At 42.5% G+C, this 20130-nt stretch overlaps 1 protein-coding gene across 1 annotated transcript; it reads left to right on the top strand.

The window, feature by feature from the left end:
* The first annotated feature begins 9197 nt into the window (after nucleotides 1-9197).
* On the top strand, nucleotides 9198-10274 carry LOC138354154 (collagen alpha-1(X) chain-like). The gene has a single exon (XM_069308042.1). It carries the CDS (start codon nucleotides 9198-9200, stop codon nucleotides 10272-10274), a length of 1077 nt encoding a protein of 358 aa, XP_069164143.1.
* Nucleotides 10275-20130: the final 9856 nt, after the last annotated feature.

Raw genomic sequence — 20130 nt, 5'->3', positions numbered from 1 at the left:
TCCCACACATCCACTACAGCCCCGTTAATCCGGCATTATCTTGCAGAAAAGATACCATTTTTTTTTTTTCATGAAGAGTTCCACATTTGTTTTGGTAATATTTCTTATTCTTTCTGGGAGAATATTGAACAACAGTGGACTTTTAATATTCATACAGTTTTCTCTGATTGTGCCTATGACACTTCTGCTCTCTAGCTCAGTATGTTGACCAGACCACACACTAGAAAGTGAAGGGACGACGACGTTTTGGTCCGTCCTGGACCATTCTCAAGTCGATTGTCAAGTCGAATAACAACTCAATATGTTGATATTTTACTGCGCAAATTTGGGACCTGGTCCCCTGCTATTTTGTATATATATATATATATATATATATATATATATATATATATATATATATATATATATATATATATATATATATATATATATATATATATATTGATATCACTTGTCTCCTTTCTAGAGTACATTTTGAGAGCTTTGAGACGATCTCAATAGTGCTTTATCGTGTCTATGCGTGCCGTATATGTTCTCTATCAAATCCCTATGCATGTTCCATGCATACCTTATCTGCATTCAGTTTTTCTTCTAATGCATCAGTAATTTTATCATAGTGGTTGAGTAGCTGCGAGAGATACGATCTTCCCGCTCAAACTACATGTTAATGTGAGTTGTGGAAGTCATTGGTTCCTATAAAACTAGGTATATGACTCCTGATTATTCTCTCAGAATCTTATATTATGCGGAACGTTAGTGCGTCTGGTCTATAATTCTTAGCCAATGCTTTGCTCCCTCTCCTTGTGTAGAGACGTTATATCTGCTGATTTAAGTGCTCGGGGAATCTCCCCTGTGTCCAAGGCTTTTCTTCACTATGCACTGAGTGCTACTGGCACTTTGCACTTCTTTATAAATATTGAATTCCATGAGTCTGGATCCGGAGCAGAAGGCATGGTGTCAATTTTTCTTTCAGAATCTGCAGAGTTCGTGTTGATATCGGGTTATATTTCCACGGGTTTGGATATCATGTATAAAGAAGTTTGTCCGGATCTTCCATTTTCAATCTGTTTATGGAGGTGGTACTCATGTTCTCAAACTGCTTTAATAGTTTTTCACTAATTTCTTTGTCATTATGACTAGACCACACACTAGAAGGTGAAGGGACGACGACGTTTCGGTCCGTCCTGGACCATTCTCAAGTCGACTGTGATTTCTTTGTCATCTTCTGGGCCTCTTAACCTGGAGCTCATTACATGCTTCAAGTGTAGGCCTAAGTGTGTGTGTGGTTGAGCTTTGGCTCTCTGGTCCCGCCTCTCAACCGTCAATCAACTGGTGTACAGATTCCTGAGCCTACTGGGCTCTATCATATCTACATTTGAAACTGTGTATGGAGTCAGCCTCCACCACATCACTTCCTAATGCATTTCATTTATTAACTATTCTGAATTAAGCAAATTCTTTATAATGTCTTTATGGCTGATTTGGGCACTCAATTTCCTCCTGTGTCCTCTAGTACGTGTGCCCCTTATGTTAAATAAACTATCTTTGTCCACCCAATCAATTCCTTTGAGAGTCTTGTATGTGGTGATCATGTCACCTCATTTTACTCTCTTTCTCGCTATGTCTCTCTTTTTTCTTTCTCTCTCTCTGTTTCTCTTTTACGAGCCTCTCTAGGATAAGAGCAGCACAGGAACATAAGCGAGTGGCTCACGTGAGAGCCAACATTAAAACTTGTCTTTGACGCAAGACATGTGCCTCACGGAGACCTGTCTTTGACGCAAGACGTGTGCCTCACGGAGACCTGTCTTTGACGCAAGACGTGTGCCTCACGGAGACCTGTCTTTGACGCAAGACGTGTGCCTCACGGAGACCTGTCTTTGACGCAAGACGTGTGCCTCACGGAGACCTGTCTTTGACGCAAGACGTGTGCCTCACGGAGACCTGTCTTTGACGCAAGACGTGTGCCTCACGGAGACCTGTCTTTGACGCAAGACGTGTGCCTCACGGAGACCTGTCTTTGACGCAAGACGTGTGCCTCACGGAGACCTGTCTTTGACGCAAGACGTGTGCCTCACGGAGACCTGTCTTTGACGCAAGACATGTGCCTCACGGAGACCTGTCTTTGACGCAAGACGTGTGCCTCACGGAGACCTGTCTTTGACGCAAGACGTGTGCCTCACGGAGACCTGTCTTTGACGCAAGACTTGTGCCTCACGGAGACCTGTCTTTGACGCAAGACGTGTGCCTCACGGAGACCTGTCTTTGACGCAAGACTTGTGCCTCACGGAGACCTGTCTTTGACGCAAGACGTGTGCCTCACGGAGACCTGTCTTTGACGCAAGACGTGTGCCTCACGGAGACCTGTCTTTGACGCAAGACGTGTGCCTCACGGAGACCTGTCTTTGACGCAAGACGTGTGCCTCACGGAGACCTGTCTTTGACGCAAGACTTGTGCCTCACGGAGACCTGTCTTTGACGCAAGACGTGTGCCTCACGGAGACCTGTCTTTGACGCAAGACTTGTGCCTCACGGAGACCTGTCTTTGACGCAAGACGTGTGCCTCACGGAGACCTGTCTTTGACGCAAGACGTGTGCCTCACGGAGACCTGTCTTTGACGCAAGACGTGTGCCTCACGGAGACCTGTCTTTGACGCAAGACGTGTGCCTCACGGAGACCTGTCTTTGACGCAAGACGTGTGCCTCACGGAGACCTGTCTTTGACGCAAGACGTGTGCCTCACGGAGACCTGTCTTTGACGCAAGACGTGTGCCTCACGGAGACCTGTCTTTGACGCAAGACTTGTGCCTCACGGAGACCTGTCTTTGACGCAAGACTTGTGCCTCACGGAGACCTGTCTTTGACGCAAGACGTGTGCCTCACGGAGACCTGTCTTTGACGCAAGACGTGTGCCTCACGGAGACCTGTCTTTGACGCAAGACTTGTGCCTCACGGAGACCTGTCTTTGACGCAAGACGTGTGCCTCACGGAGACCTGTCTTTGACGCAAGACGTGTGCCTCACGGAGACCTGTCTTTGACGCAAGACGTGTGCCTCACGGAGACCTGTCTTTGACGCAAGACGTGTGCCTCACGGAGACCTGTCTTTGACGCAAGACTTGTGCCTCACGGAGACCTGTCTTTGACGCAAGACGTGTGCCTCACGGAGACCTGTCTTTGACGCAAGACGTGTGCCTCACGGAGACCTGTCTTTGACGCAAGATTTGTGCCTCACGGAGACCTGTCTTTGACGCAAGATTTGTGCCTCACGGAGACCTGTCTTTGACGCAAGATTTGTGCCTCACGGAGACCTGTCTTTGACGCAAGATTTGTGCCTCACGGAGACCTGTCTTTGACGCAAGATTTGTGCCTCACGGAGACCTGTCTTTGACGCAAGATTTGTGCCTCACGGAATGTCCATAAAGCGTGCTTGGAAGCAAGAATATAGCTTCGTGTTCGACGTGGAGCTAAACATGTTGTGCAAGAACGAACAACAGTTCAGGAGACTAGGTGGAGAAGCTGTTACCCATGCAGCAGATATCTCGGGCCAAACTGATATTAACATTGGTTCGAGGCGCCAGCTAACAATCAAGGATCTCGGGTTCAATTGACCGTCGTTGAACAGAAGCGTTTTGGCAATGTTTTAATTTCCTAGATGCTTCTGTTATCTTAGGAATAAAATAGTTACTTAGGATTTAGGCAACTGTTGTGGATAGCATCCAAGGAAAACATCAGAAGTTGGCTTAGGGTAGAGAGCTATATAATCCCAAATACAGGCTTCCTGTCCCTCAGACAAGGAAATCCATATGACTTAAGAAAAGAAAAGAAAATCACACTCCTCTCAAGATATCATTCTTGCTTTAAAACAAACATATATACCATTTTTATATATATATATAATATATATTATATATATATTTTTATATATATATTCAGTTTTAGAAGGGGTACCACCTCTGGTGCAAGTGTAGGGACCCATAGCCTCGGAGAAGAAAATAAAGAGTACTCAGAGAAGACCTGAGTTTTTATATATTCAGGTTTTTTTATTCAGTTTTTATATAATAATATAGAAAAAAACTAACACCCACACTCCCAATAAGACTGACTAAATGTCATATATAGAAGAGGATTTTAGTGTTTCAGGTCCGAAAAATAATTTATTTTATATACTAAATCCAATAGAGAAATAAATTTTACCGGGTTTACAAAAATGCTATCCAGCACTGCCATAAAAATAAAAAGGTAAACTCAAAGAAAACTGTAAAAGGTTTTACCTGAATTGGAAAGGCGAGGACTAGTTGTACTAGAGTTGTGGCGGACCTAAAATTTTATATATATATATATATATATATATACGTTAAATGGTGGTTATGTAATATTTTCAACCCGTTCTCGCACTTGCTTATAGTCAATATTAGCTTATTTAATAAGTGCATATGTGACATACTAATTGATTGTAAATATTTTAGTTTACCTTGAAAAGCTTCATAGAAAACACCGACCTCACCTAACCTTCTTAGTATGTTAAGATAAGCATCTTATTGCTTCTTATTTACAATTATTACCGTTAATAGGTTTAATAAGTGCATATGTGACATACTAATTGATTGTAAATATTTTAGTTTACCTTGAAAAGCTTCATTGAAAACACCGACCTCACCTAACCTTCTTAGTATGTTAAGATAAGCATCTTATTTACAATTATTACCGTTGATAGGTTAAGTAATAATTGTAAATAAGAAGCAATAAGATGCTTATCTTAACATACTAAGAAGGTTAGGTAAGGTCGGTGTTTTCTATGAAGCTTTTCAACGTAAACTAAAATATTCACAACCAATTAGTATGTCACATATGCACTTATTAAATAAGCCAATATTGACTTTAGCAAGTGCGAGAACAGGTTGAATACTTTATGTATGTTAAATGTTGGTTATGTAATATTTTATGTATGTTAAATGTGGTTTACAAAATATTCTGTATACATGGCACTATGTAGAGAAAGCATTTTGTATGCATAGTGTTTTTATATATGTAGAATTTCGTATACATAGTGTATTTTATATGCAGCATTTAATATACATAACATTTTGCACACGCAATATTTTTGTAAATTAATACATGCTATCTACATATATACAAGTTTCATACATGATACCAAAACATGTCTTTCTAGAATGCTTTTGCATCTATTAAAAATTAATTTTTTTTCATATTTACCTACAGAACGTAAAATATTTTACACAATGAATGTAAATTGTTACACAATTCTTGCATAACACTTTCTTAACCCCTTCATATTTCTGCCCTTCACACACCTGTAATGGCTGAGACACGACCACTCACCGGAGAGCGGAAGCGATTGTGCATCTCAGTCGTGTTTTAAACACCTCGACATACGGGATATTGTTTCTATGCAAGCTGACACCATCGAAAAACATTTTTGCTTTTGTCAAGAAAAAGGCATTAACATCAGACGAGGAATATTCACGTATATTAGCCGTCCAGATGGCGCTGAATGGGAAGCAATATCAGCGACTTCGTTTTTGACAGGAGAACGGGAGGCTAGATTGCCTACTTAGTCCTTTCATGGTGGAGTGTTTGGTTGATAAATGCCACAGAAATCTCCCCCAGGGAGCCGGTCGGCCGAGCGGACAGCACGCTGGACTTGTGGTCCTGTGGTCCCGGGTTCGATCCCAGGAGCCGGAGAGAAACAATGGGCAGAGTTTCATTCTCCCTATGCCCCTGTTACCTAGCAGTAAAATAGGTACCTGGGTGTTAGTCAGCTGTCACGGGCTGCTTCCTGGGGGTGGAGGCCTGGTCGAGGACCGGGCCGCGGGGACACTAAAGCCCCGAAATCATCTCAAGATAACCTCAAGAAGATGTAGGCAACTGTAAACTCACATTTGCATATGAAAGCAGCATTTAGTTTTCTAACAGGAAGTTCGTATTAATATCTGAAGATTTTGGACTCTCAACATTGATGGATATGTGTCAGAAAAATCCCTGAAAATTTCTCGTGAAATTTATGAGCACACATTTGTATTATACAGCTGAATTTATAGATATATTCTTAAAATAAATTTCCACTAAAATGAGAGAGATTTGTCGTGTGTCAAAAATACTTTAGTTTCCTAATGTTCCTTCAGGCGTCTCTGAGACCAATTTGCATCTCGAGTTTCCATCAGTGATCTCTCGTTCTGTTGTTGTTAGCTCTGAACAATGCTGCTTTATCTACCTTATCCATTTCCCTTAGAATCTTACATGTTGTTATCATATCCCCCCTCTATCTCTCCTTCAGTGTGGTAAAGTCCAGTTCTCTCAGTATTTCCTCATAGCTTAAGCTCTTCAGCTCAGGAATGAGTCTTGTTGCATATCTCTGGATTTTTTATACTTTCTCCTTGTTCTTTTTTAGGTAAAGGTTTCATGCTGGGGCTGCATATTTAAGAGTGGGTCTCACGTTTGTTGTATATAGGGCCCGGAAAGCCCCTTTCTCCAGATGTTTGAAAGATTCATAGATTTGGGGTTATATGTGTGTGTGTGTGTGTGTGTGTGTGTGTGTGTGTGTGTGTGTGTGTGTGTGTGTGTGTGTGTGTGTGTGTGTGTGTGTGTGCGTGTGTACGTGTGGTTTTGTGTGTGTACTCACCTAGTTGTACTCACCTAGTTGTGCTTGCGGGGGTTTTGGTCTTCGGCTCTTTGGTCCCGCCTCTCAACCGTCAATCAACAGGTGTACAGGTTCCTGAACAGATTGTGTGTGTGTGTGTGTGTGCATGTGTGTGTATGTGCGCGCGCGCGTGTGTGTGTGTGTGTGTGTACAGCCAGAGGTGAATGACCCAATATCCTGGACGAAGCCATTACCGCTTACGGACAGCAATACCAAGTTTAATTGGCTGTTAAACTGTTTGGCTTCTGGCATACTGCGTCCAACTGCCTAAGTATTAACTAGCGCCCCCTCCCCCCCCTGGCATGATGTACTGTGCCTGACAACGGTGATATCCCAACAGTTTCAACAGTAATACCTTGTATATGCTTGAGTACTGTGCGTGTTGTGTAACAGTAATTCCATTTCAGTTTCAACAGTAATTCCTTGTTGGTTTAAACAGTAATTCCCTGTTGGTTTAAACAGTAATTGTTTGTTGGTTTCAACAGTAATTCCTTTTCAGTTTCAACGGTAATACCCTGTTGGTTTAAACATTAAGACTCTGTTTATCAATAGAAATACCCTGTTTTTTGACACGAATAATACTCTGTTAGATTCAACAGAAATGACCCGTTAATCTCAACAATCATATTCTCGTTGGTTTCAACCTTAAAATACACTATTGCTGACAACAGCAATGCCCTTAAGATTTTCAACAGTATCTCCTGTTGGCTTCAACACTCTCCCTAATCAGTTACTGTTAACGGTAACACCATAACAAGGGCAATAACAGTAAGTCTTAGAAATATTAACAGAATCTACTCATATCAGGAACAATACCAGTATAATCTGAAGACACAAGAGAAGATTGGACATAGCCGAAGCACTACATGTTAAACAACCAATTATTAACACAGTTGGGTCACACTGAGGGTCATTCCACAGTTACGAAGATAGGATGAAACTCTAATATCTACACTACCGTTGCAAGATAAGAATTAACGGAACTGCAGAAGGGCAGTTGGCACATGTGACCCCATACATCACCATTCTCGGTTTTATATATATATTTTCCATTGCAATATATAATTTATATACGATTCCCCCTGTGCCCCTGCAAATGTTGCGAAGATCAATGAAACGTTCAGCTGCAGGTAATGTAAAGCAGTAAAATAAATATCTTTGGAAAATAAAGTTTTCAACTTGCTACTCATATGAAGAATATATGGAATATAGAGAATCGGAAACCCCTACCCAGAGTTCCAAAAGGTTGATCCTATTGTCCTACCGTGCATCATGGATCCCCAAAATGGTATTAGGAATTCTTTTATAGTCTGAGAAGACTTAAAGTCTCAGTTTGGCAGCAGTTAGGTATCTCTAAGATCCTTCCTTAGTGGAAACATTCACTTTTTAATCATTACTAAAAACATGATCGAGTATTTTCTGGTGTTTACATGTATACATATTAATAAACATATGTATACATATAGATATTAACCTGGAGTATATTTATATCCCCCATCGCGACATTCATAGCCGAATACATTATCAATAACAACACATGTAAGCCAATCCCACGGGTCCAAACAGGTGAATATATCTTCGCCCAGGACCCTGTTGACGCTGTCGTCCTGGGAGAGACAATAACCGGGTGAGTGATGGTGTCTCAGCGCTCACGGCTACGGCTTCATCCACAAAACAGTTTAAGGTGATGCTCAATCATATAAATTTATGATCTACAGCCTTGATACTTCTCACACAAACATAATACTATATGAAAATATAGCCTATACGAGGAAAATCCTATATATGTCCACCCCAAACAAATATATGCTCGGTTTAATTCGTTTTGCTGGTGGCAGGAAGTCTATACTGCAAGGTGAACAGAAGCTTTAGGTGAAAGAACATGTGCTAAGCCCTCTATATCCCTCTCAGGAATGGAACCCGGGATCCGTGATTGAAATACTCCAAGGATCCCACACTAATTACGTACCTCATTAATTTTTCCGTAATTAGTAATTGGGAAAGTAACTTCCTGGATGTTATTTCCTTATCCCTGTTATTCCTGGATTATTATCCATCTTTATCCATTATCCTCTTGTGGAAATTGCAGCCAATGTTGCATATGATCATCTTGGATTGCAATATTGTATTGTGAAGGGTCTTTTGACCATCGGGAATCGAACGCTGATCCCGCAGGAAGCGAAATCGTCGCTCTACCGACCAGGTCAAGTGGATGAACTTCTTGGCATTATTCCTTCTCAGTGACCTTGTGCCATATCTTTCATGGGGTCAGAGGTCGAGCGTGTCTGTTATAATGTCTTCAATCGACTTGAGAATGGTCCAGGACGGACCGAAACGTCGTCGTCCCTTCACCTTCTAGTGTGTGGTCTGGTCAACGTGTGTGTTATATATTGACGCAGCTCAGTCTACTCTTCCCATACTTCTGCTAAATGAATATGATGAAATTATGAAGTAGTAGAAAGCTATTCTTCATTGTATCTGCTTTTGTCAATGTATTAGACAGGCGAACCTGTATGGTGAGGTCCCCTTGGTGGGTGTGGTATGATAGGTCTGTATGATGAAGGGCCCCCTGCTAGGTGTGGTATGTTGGGTCTGAATGATGAAGGGCCCCCTGCTAGGTGTGGTATGTTGGGTCTGAATGATGAAGGGCCCCCTGCTAGGTGTGGTATGTTGGGTCTGAATGATGAAGGGCCCCATGCTGGGTGTGGTATGTTGGGTCTGAATGATGAAGGGCCCCCTGCTAGGTGTGGTATGTTGGGTCTGAATGATGAAGGGCCCCCTGCTGGGTGTGGTATGTTGGGTCTGAATGATGAAGGGCCCCCTGCTAGGTGTGGTATGTTGGGTCTGAATGATGAAGGGCCCCCTGCTGGGTGTGGTATGTTGGGTCTGAATGATGAAGGGCCCCCTGCTAGGTGTGGTATGTTGGGTCTGAATGATGAAGGGCCCCCTGCTAGGTGTGGTATGTTGGGTCTGAATGATGAAGGGCCCCCTGCTAGGTGTGGTATGTTGGGTCTGAATGATGAAGGGCCCCCTGCTAGGTGTGGTATGTTGGGTCTGAATGATGAAGGGCCCCCTGCTAGGTGTGGTATGTTGGGTCTGAATGATGAAGGGCCCCCTGCTAGGTGTGGTATGTTGGGTCTGAATGATGAAGGGCCCCCTGCTAGGTGTGGTATGTTGGGTCTGAATGATGAAGGGCCCCCTGCTAGGTGTGGTATGTTGGGTATGAATGATGAAGGGCCCCCTGCTAGGTGTGGTATGTTGGGTCTGAATGATGAAGGGCCCCCTGCTAGGTGTGGTATGTTGGGTCTGAATGATGAAGGGCCCCCTGCTAGGTGTGGTATGTTGGGTCTGAATGATGAAGGGCCCCCTGCTAGGTGTGGTATGTTGGGTATGAATGATGAAGGGCCCCCTGCTAGGTGTGGTATGTTGGGTCTGAATGATGAAGGGCCCCCTGCTTGGTGTGGTATGCTGGATTTGTATGGTGAAGACATTACAGGACAGGTTATACTCAGCCTGTGTGGTCTGGACCCTAACCAAGCCAAAGTACCTGAACCATATCGTGAGAAAATCAACAATGATTCAGCTTTGCATCAGGCAAGAACATCTGAACAGGAATAGCCCATCTCAGACATGAGTGCTCCTCATGCATGGGATTTTCTCTTAGCAAACTCTTTCAAAATCATATCAACCTCTCTTCACATTGAGCACCAGTTTGTGGCAAGGCTGAAGCAGATAGTACACTTTGCTCTCTCTCTCGCTCTCTATGATACATAGCAACAGACAGGTAGGAGGGACACGTTACTTTCACATACATCTACCTCTCGACCAGTCTGGGTGACGGGCAGACAGAGGTAAGTTCCCAACATATTGGAATGTAACATTGACGCTGATAAAGATAGACGGAGTCCGACGTGAACGACAGGTCGTAATTCACTGGAGGTCTCCCACTCGTCTCGACGACGGATTGGTCGTGCTTCCCAAGTCTCTTGCGGCGTCAGCTTAAAACTAGTTGTGGAGACTTACTTACAGAGGGAAGTTGGAAGCGCCTGGCGTTCTAAGACTTCCTGCCCCATCAACACGAAACTTGGTACCGAGGGTTACCATATAGAGTAAGTTGGAGTCTTCTATGAACTTTTGATGTCAAAGCCACAGGGGTTAACACCAACATACCACAACCTAACTTGTGTTAGACCATCACTGAGAACCGGAGTGTCTACTGAAGACATCTCTTGGGCATTTACGTGTAAACAATAACTAAGTTTACCACTGTGTCACATTTTCTTTTACAATCTTTGAGAACCTGAATGTCGCGACGGGTTTCAGCCAAAGCCAAACTGCCAAAGTGTTTTGGGTGTAGGTGTTGAGCTATGCCATTAAACAGGAGAGAAGCGAGGGGGATGGGAGATGGAGACATTGATAGACAGGTGAGGGGACAGTTATCAATCTTTGATTCCTCCTTTCCCTCTCTCTCGTGTCTGTGTGTCAGTGTGTTGCAACGCAAGTTCTTCTGTGTTTATCTGTGTGGGGCACTGGTAGAAATATGTATTTGTCTGTACCTATACAGATACATGTGTACGTATGCCTGCATTTGCATACATAAGTATATATGCTGTTGTATCTGCCAATGTACATATGTATATATGCCTCTGTCTGTTATAATCATCGTATTTTCCCACACACAAACAGCCAAGGGAAACCCCCAATGGAACAGGTGAGTCAGCCCCATGCTACACACCAATAGAAAACGTCAGCCCCATGCTACACACCAATAGAAAACGTCAGCCCCATGCTACACACCAATAGAAAACGTCAGCCCCATGCTACACACCAATAGAAAACTTCAGCCCCATGCTACACACCAATAGAAAACGTCAGCCCCATGCTACACACCAATAGAAAACGTCAGCCCCATGCTACACACCAATAGAAACGTCAGCCCCACACTAAACACCAATAGAAAACGTCAGCCCCATGCTACACACCAATAGAAAACGTCAACCCCATGCTACACACCAATAGAAAAGTCAACCCCATGCTACACACCAATAGAAAACGTCAGCCCCATGCTACACACCAATAGAAAACGTCAGCCCCATGCTACACACCAATAGAAAAGTCAACCCCATGCTACACACCAATAGAAAACGTCAGCCCCATGCTACACACCAATAGAAAACTTCAGCCCCATGCTACACACCAATAGAAAACGTCAGTCCTATGCTACACACCAATAGAAAACGTCAGCCCTATGCTACACACCAATAGAAAACGTCAGCCCCATGCTACACACCAATAGAAAACATCATCCCCATACTACTGGTGGACCCATACACACATACCCTCCAACTAGCACAGGTAAACGAAGCCCCATGCCACATAATATGCGGAGAACCGGTTCCCCAAACTCTGGTGGCGGGCTTCTGCTGGTTCTATACGCTAAGGCAAACACAGATAAACAATATTCCGCTCTGTTTAATCGGCCAAAATGTTCTGCAAAAGCGGAAGAAAGTTGCAGAGAAATTCTTCGACTCGACAATAAAAGCTGTTTTGGGGACTTTTATGATCTTGAGGAATATACGATCAGGCGGTACGTAAAAATATATATAAGGTATATATTTTCTTAATTGAATTTCTTGTTCATGGTTTCTTGTTTGTATCGGTTGCTTGTGTGTGTGTGTGTGTGTGTGTGTGTGTGTGTGTGTGTGTGTGTGTGTGTGTGTGTGTGTGTAATTTTGTATTAATACATTCGCTCTGTGCATTGGACGTGCAATCAAGGGAGAAAGATAGATAGATAGAGAGAGAGAGAGACAGAGACAGAGACAGAGAGAGAGAGAGAGAGAGAGAGAGAGAGAGAGAGAGAGAGAGAGAGAGAGAGACAGAGAGAGAGAGAGAAAAAAAAAAAGAGAGAGAGAGAAAAAAAAAGAGAGAGAGAGAGAGAGAGAGAGAGGGAGAGAGAGAGAGAGAGAGAGAGAGAGAGAGAGAGAGAGAGAGAGAGAGAGAGAGAGAGAGAGAGAGGGAGAGAGAGAGAGAGAGAGAGAGAGAGAGAGAGAGAGAGAGAGAGAGAGAGAGAGAGAGAGAGAGAGAGAGAGAGAGAGAGAGAGAGAGACACCTGTTCAGATGCAAATGTTGGTAAGGGCTTCGAGGCAGAAGTTTTCTCCCAGGATGAACTTCACCAGCTGAACCTCAGACAACAGAGCCTGATGTTTCATACGAACAGAGATATGTTTTCCCCAGGACGAACTACAGTAGATGAACTCCTAACAACCTAACAAGTAGTTAGATTGTTAGGAATCTCCTAACAATCTAACGAGTAGTTTGATTGTTAGGAGTCTAGTTTTCACTCTCTTTCACTCTGCTTATTCTAGGGAGGTTTAATTCATTTTTTTGAACTATAATTTGTTAGAGAAAAATTGCAATGTGTTTATTTTTTTTGAGTTGATTTTGTTTCGTATCTTATTTTAATTTCGTCAATCTTAATATTTCGAATTAATTTGATTGTATTATAATTTGTTTAGAATTCGTTCATTTTCAAAATGTGCAAATTTTATAGTATATGAATTCTGAAGGGTAATGCAAAATAGGCCTTAGGCTTTGATTATTTCGTTAAATCGAGTATAGCATTGGGGCCTCGTAGCCTGGTGGATAGCGTGCAGGACTCGTAATTCTGTGGCGCGGGTTCGATTCCCGCACGAGGCAGAAACAAATGGACAAAGTTTCTTTCACCCTAAATGCCTCCACCCCCAGGATGCAGCCCGTGACAGCTGGCTAACTCCCAGGTACCTATTTTACTGCTAGGTAACAGGGGCATAGGGTGAAAGAAACTCTGCCCATTATTTCTCGCCGGCGCCTGGGATCGAACCCAGGACCACAGGATCACAAGTCCAGCGTGCTGTCCGTTCGGCCGACCGGCTCCCATGGACCACTAAAATATCATTTTATTTCTTGGATATCAGGAAAAAAACATATATTCTGCCACGGTGGTATATAACATTTGAGGTCTGAGGGTTATTCGTATCGACTTACTGATCAAAGTCACAATGACAACACAGGCCTTGATGTCAAAAACCTTTTACCTGTGTCTAAGCTACGAGGGTCAAGCGAGACTAATGTGTCGAATCCTTTTAGTCCGCGTCCACCATCACAGCTCCCGTGTCTGTCACGTCGATGGAGTAACCTACGTCGAAGATCATTGTCAATCGACTTGAGAATGGTCCAGGACGGACCGAAACGTCGTCGTCCCTTCAACTTCTAGTGTGTGGTCTGGTCAACAAGATCATTTATGTCGACGCTGAGTCACAATAACGTGGCTGAAATATGTTGACCAGACCACACACTTCAAGGTGAAGGGACGACGACGTTTCGGTCCGTCCTGGACCATTTGCAAGTTGATTGTGGACCATTCGACTATGCGACAATCGACTTGTGAATGGTCCAGGACGGACCGAAAGAGTCGTCGTCCCTTCACCTTCTAGTGTGTGGTCTGGTCAACATCGTTTATTTCTGTTGTTAGTGGTTGGATAACAAGTTCTGAGAGAAAAGGGGCCCCTTTTCTTAGAGTAAGGCTGCCAATCTCTGAGAGAAATGGGGCTCCCTTTTCTTAGTATGAGGCTGACATACTAAGAAAAAGGGGCCCCTTTAACATAATGGGCACCTTTAACAATGTATCTATATAAAACACACACACACACACACACAAAATATTAATTCCACACAAACTAAAACAATATTAATTGCTTCTAGCTACGATAAACACGAATATTATTTCAATTTGCAAGTAAATGTCCATCCCCATGAAAATATAGTTTCAAATATCTCAGAGAACTCTGAAAGGCAGTGACCAGGACTTAATTAATGAAAGTGTTATTCGTTCTGAGGAAAGGCGTGGCCAGAAGGAGCCAGAGATGGTTCAAACACTTGTTCCAGTTTCATCTTGGAGGCGATCCAGGAGGAAACTGGAAAGAGTCTCAAATGGAAGACTGGAAAAAAAAGGATTGAATTGGCAGCTTGAAATATGGTGAGGCGTCGAAGGAAAATGGTTCCTTGATGCTGTCTAAATGTGGGATCAGAAGGCAGGAAGGAATTCTTCTTACGACTAAGACGAACAGGGCATTTTTCTTATCCAGTCTGAAGTAAATTCTCTAAAGTTATGCTCTGTTCTTCACGTCAGTCAGTATACTGATAAGCTACACCTATATACAATCATACTCAGTATATCCCAGATTCAGGACTCTATATCCTACCCAGCCACACCCAGAACACTACACACTCTCCTCCCATGAACTGTGTATTTCCTAAATAGGACTCAACACCCTTGCTAAAGTAACGTGTATTCCCTTAATTAGACACTACACCCAGCCCTCCCATAGAGTATTCCCTTATCAGGAATCAACACTTTCTCCTGCGATCTTCCACCAGGGATTGGTCAAAATATGTATGGAGATTATGGTACCTTAGTATGTAGATTATGGTACCTTAGTATTTAGATTATAATACTCTGTTTATCGAGAATTAAGGAGTCCCACAGAAACAGCTTAGATATCCTTGTATCCTACCCTCATATTTCTTTTAACTACTTCGTATCTATACAAGCTTAGCTTTTTCTTCAGATAAGTATGATATCTTAATTATATTACCTTATGATATCTTAGCGAGTAACTTCTGTGCCATCCACTATGTGTGTTTCGCTATTTGAGCTTGCAGGATCGAGCTCTTGGACCCCGCCTTTCTAATCATCGTTTGATTAATGTACTTTAATGTAGTGACGAGCTCGCAACAGCTGTCTAATAGACGCATGAGATGAAAGAAATTCGGTCAATCACCTTTTGTTGCGATTGGGATTCGAACCCTTGAACCGCTGGGTGCTCGGTGATTCAGAGGGTGATTCCTACATATTCAACTTTCACGTCTTTTATTGTTTTAGTTAATACAGACGCTTCATGTTACGGCTGATTTGGTTATATGATTGAAAAGTTCTTAGGAATATTTGTTATATTTTTGCTATATTTTTGTATGTGATAATATGATAACAAAATTTAAGAAAATTCTCATATGTACATCATATATGCTTCTTGTCCTTTTATCCAAGGTCTTTGTCCTCATATCCAAGGTTTTGTCCTCATATCCAAGGTTTTTGTCCTCATATCCAAGGTTTTTGTCCTCATATCCAAGGTTTTTTGTCCTCATATCCAAGGTTTTTGTCCTCATATCCATGGTCTTTGTCCTCATATCCAAGGTTTTGTCCTCATATCCAAGGTCTTTGTCCTCATATCCAAGGTTTTTGTCCTCATATCCAAGGTCTTTGTCCTCATATCCAAGGTTTTGTCCTCATATCCAAGGTTTTTGTCCTCATATCCATGGTCTTTGTCCTCATATCCAAGGTTTTTGTCCTCATATCCAAGGTTTTTGTCCTCATATCCAAGATCTTTGTCCTCATATCCAAGGTCTTTGTCCTCATATCCAAGGTCTTTGTCCTCATATCCAAGGTTTTTGTCCTCATATCCAAGGTTTTGTCCTCATATCCAAGGTCTTTGTCCTCATATCCAAGGTTTTTGTCCTCATATCCAAGGTCTTTGTCCTCATATCCAAGGTCTTTGTCCTCATATCCAAGGTTTTTGTCCTCATATCCAAGGTTTTTGTCCTCATATCCATGGTCTTTGTCCTCATATCCAAGGTTTTTGTCCTCATATCCAAGGTTTTTGTCCTCATATCCAAGATCTTTGTCCTCATATCCAAGGTCTTTGTCCTCATATCCAAGGTCTTTGTCCTCATATCCAAGGTTTTTGTCCTCATATCCAAGGTTTTGTCCTCATATCCAAGGTCTTTGTCCTCATATCCAAGGTTTTTGTCCTCATATCCAAGGTCTTTGTCCTCATATCCAAGGTCTTTGTCCTCATATCCAAGGTTTTTGTCCTCATATCCAAGGTTTTGTCCTCATATCCAAGGTCTTTGTCCTCATATCCAAGGTCTTTGTCCTCATATCCAAGGTCTTTGTCCTCATATCCAAGGTTTTTGTCCTCATATCCAAGGTCTTTGTCCTCATATCCAAGGACTTTGTCCTCTTATTGTCGGTGCTTCCTCTTAGCAATCTTAGAATTATGGATTGAAGTCCATTTAAAATACACAGGGGAATATATTCCATATGTATTCTATATGTGTTTATTTATATATAATTAGGAAAATTTTAAATGATTTTAATAATTTAAACTAATAATGACTGAATTTAATTTTGTATTACTCCACAAAATATGTGTTTTATAAATTCCATTTTGAATAATATCGAAATGAAGTTTCTCCTGATCTTACACGTGTCTACTAAATTTACATATGTGGGATGTAATCTGACAAAGGCATGACAGGCGAATTTAATCTCATTACACTTAAAAGGTTTTTTGAAATTTAATAAGATGAACGTAGGCATTTTTGTTGGCTTCAAGCTTAACCACTGAATTGATATTCAATCGTTAGAAAGATAAATAGATTAAATTACGTATGATTTAATGCAACGTTAATGGATCTGAATTGAGTATTTGTCGTTCATCCTGGATTAACAACACACAATTTCGTAACGATATATAAGACTATTTTCAATTGGCTTCCTGTTTTCCACAGTGTTATTTTATTCACAGGATTTACGTCGTAGTTATTTCTTGAAGAAGCAATCGTAGGTGATAACGATAACTGCGTTTTTATGATAACTGTTGAGAACCTTTCGAGGGTATTGTAGACGACAGAATCTGTCTTTTTTACGTTATCGTCTAGTACGACTTGTCTCCTGGTTGGCAGAGCGACAGCTTCGCTGTTTGAAGGATCGACGTTCGATCGTCAGTGGTCGAGGTGGTTGGGTACTTTTTAAATCTTTATATAATTATGCTGGCTTAGCCTGCAGGACCGAGGAGTTAGCTCCTGGACCCCGCCTTTCTAATCACTGTTTGACTTAGTTTAGCAGGCCTGGTCGAGGACCGGGCCGACGAGAAGCTAAGCCCCAAAATCATCATTACAGCAAGGTAGCTCTTCTCTTAATCACCCTACCTTCCACAGCACTTAGTCTGTCTCATATCCCTTCCAGAAGCAACATAGGAATAATGTTGCCCAAACCACTCAGAAGATGGAGAAGCGACGATGTTTCCGTCCATCTTAGACCAATTATCAAGTCATATCGTGACCAGACCACACACTAGAAGGTGAAGGGACGACGACGTTTCGGTCCGTCTTAGACCAATTATCAAGTCGTATCGTGACCAGACCATACACTAGAAGGTGAAGGGACGACGACGTTTCGGTCCGTCTTAGACCAATTATCAAGTCGTATCGTGACCAGACCATACACTAGAAAGTGATGGGACGACGACGTTTCGGTCCGTCTTAGACCAATTATCAAGTCGTATCGTGACCAGACCACACACTAGAAGGTGAAGGGACGACGACGTTTCGGTCTGTCCTGGCCATTCTCAACTTGAGAATGGTCCAGGATGGACCGAAACGTCGTTGTCTCTTCAGCTTCTGGCGTGGGGGTCTGCTCATCATTTCTTCAGCCATGAGTCTAATTCAGACTCATCGTCTGAATTATTTCCCGTTTCACAGGACGGCAGTTTCGGACCATCAGAGGTCATCACCTCTACAGAACAACTCTCACAATAGACTGAGCTTTGACACTAAGTTGTACCTGTTTAACACATATATGTTTACTGTTTACATTCCATTTATTAAGTAAAAAATCACGGAATTAATAAGTTGCCTCAGGAAATAACGGAATGGTAATCCCTCATGATTGGACGTTATTATTTTGTAAAATATTATCTAATCACTGATTTTCACAGCTTTCTCTTTATTTTTAATATGTATTTAATATATATATATATATATATATATATATATATATATATATATATATATATATATATATATATATATATATATATATTTATTTAAACACTTTGTTTGTATATTTTTAGCATAATTCTTAAAATTATATTTTATTTGACCTTTTGGGTGGTTTAATCTTTATCAATCAATCAATCAACTGCCTTCTTGAAGTATACCAAGTCATATGGTATTTATATTACCATTGGCATATACCAAATCAATTTCAATTGACATAATCAAGTATGCTTTAGAAAACGCTGCACTGAACACTGAAATGGACATGAGGTACACTAAATACCTTGAGGTTACCTTGAGGTTACCTTGAGGTTACCTTGAGGTGCTTCCGGGGCTTAGTGTCCCCGCGGCCCGGTCGTCGACCAGGCCTCCTGGTGGCTGGACTGATCAACCAGGGTGTTGGACGCGGCTGCTCGTAGCCTGACGTATGAGTCACAGCCTGGTTGATTAGGTATCCTTTGGAGGTGCTTATCCAGTTCTCTCTTGAACACTGTGAGGGTTCGGCCAGTTATGCCCCTTATGTGTAGTGGAAGCGTGTTGAACAGTCTCGGACCTCTGATGTTGATAGTTCTCTCTTGAACACTGTGAGGGGTCGGCCAGTTATGCCCCTTATGTGTAGTGGAAGCGTGTTGAACAGTCTCGGACCTCTGATGTTGATAGTTCTCTCTTGAACACTGTGAGGGGTCGGCCAGTTATGTCCCTTATGTGTAGTGGAAGCGTGTTGAACAGTCTCGGGCCTCTGATGTTGATAGTTCTCTCTTGAACACTGTGAAGGGTCGGCCAGTTATGCCCCTTATGTGTAGTGGAAGCGTGTTGAACAGTCTCGTGCCTCTGATGTTGATAGTTCTCTCTTGAACACTGTGAGGGGTCGGCCAGTTATGCCCCTTATGTGTAGCGGAAGCGTGTTGAACAGTCTCGGGCCTCTGATGTTGATAGTTCTCTCTTGAACACTGTGAGGGGTCGGCCAGTTATGTCCCTTATGTGTAGTGGAAGCGTGTTGAACAGTCTCGGGCCTCTGATGTTGATAGTTCTCTCTTGAACACTGTGAGGGGTCTGCCAGTTATGTCCCTTATGTGTAGTGGAAGCGTGTTGAACAGTCTCGGACCTCTGATGTTGATAGTTCTCACTTGAACACTGTGAGGGGTCTGCCAGTTATGCCCCTTATGTGTAGTGGAACCGTGTTGAACAGTCTCGGGCCTCTGATGTTGATAGTTCTCACTTGAACACTGTGAGGGGTCTGCCAGTTATGTCCCTTATGTGTAGTGGAAGCGTGTTGAACAGTCTCGGACCTCTGATGTTGATAGTTCTCACTTGAACACTGTGAGGGGTCGGCCAGTTATGCCCTTTATGTGTAGTGGAAGCGTGTTGAACAGTCTCGGGCCTCTGATGTTGATAGTTCTCTCTTGAACACTGTGAGGGGTCGGCCAGTTATGTCCCTTATGTGTAGTGGAAGCGTGTTGAACAGTCTCGGGCCTCTGATGTTGATAGTTCTCTCTTGAACACTGTGAGGGGTCGGCCAGTTATGTCCCTTATGTGTAGTGGAAGCGTGTTGAACAGTCTCGGGCCTCTGATGTTGATAGTTCTCTCTTGAACACTG

Source organism: Procambarus clarkii, chromosome 61, assembly GCF_040958095.1.
Source record: "Procambarus clarkii isolate CNS0578487 chromosome 61, FALCON_Pclarkii_2.0, whole genome shotgun sequence".
Taxonomy (NCBI): Eukaryota; Metazoa; Arthropoda; class Malacostraca; order Decapoda; family Cambaridae; genus Procambarus; species Procambarus clarkii.
The sequence above is the reverse complement of the archived record's forward strand: the minus strand, read 5'-3'. Positions and strand labels throughout refer to the sequence as shown.

Bases quoted from the DNA above. Each gene is read 5' to 3' on its own strand.
- LOC138354154 (XM_069308042.1), top strand. From the start codon at position 9,198: ATGATAGGTCTGTATGATGAAGGGCCCCCTGCTAGGTGTGGTATGTTG.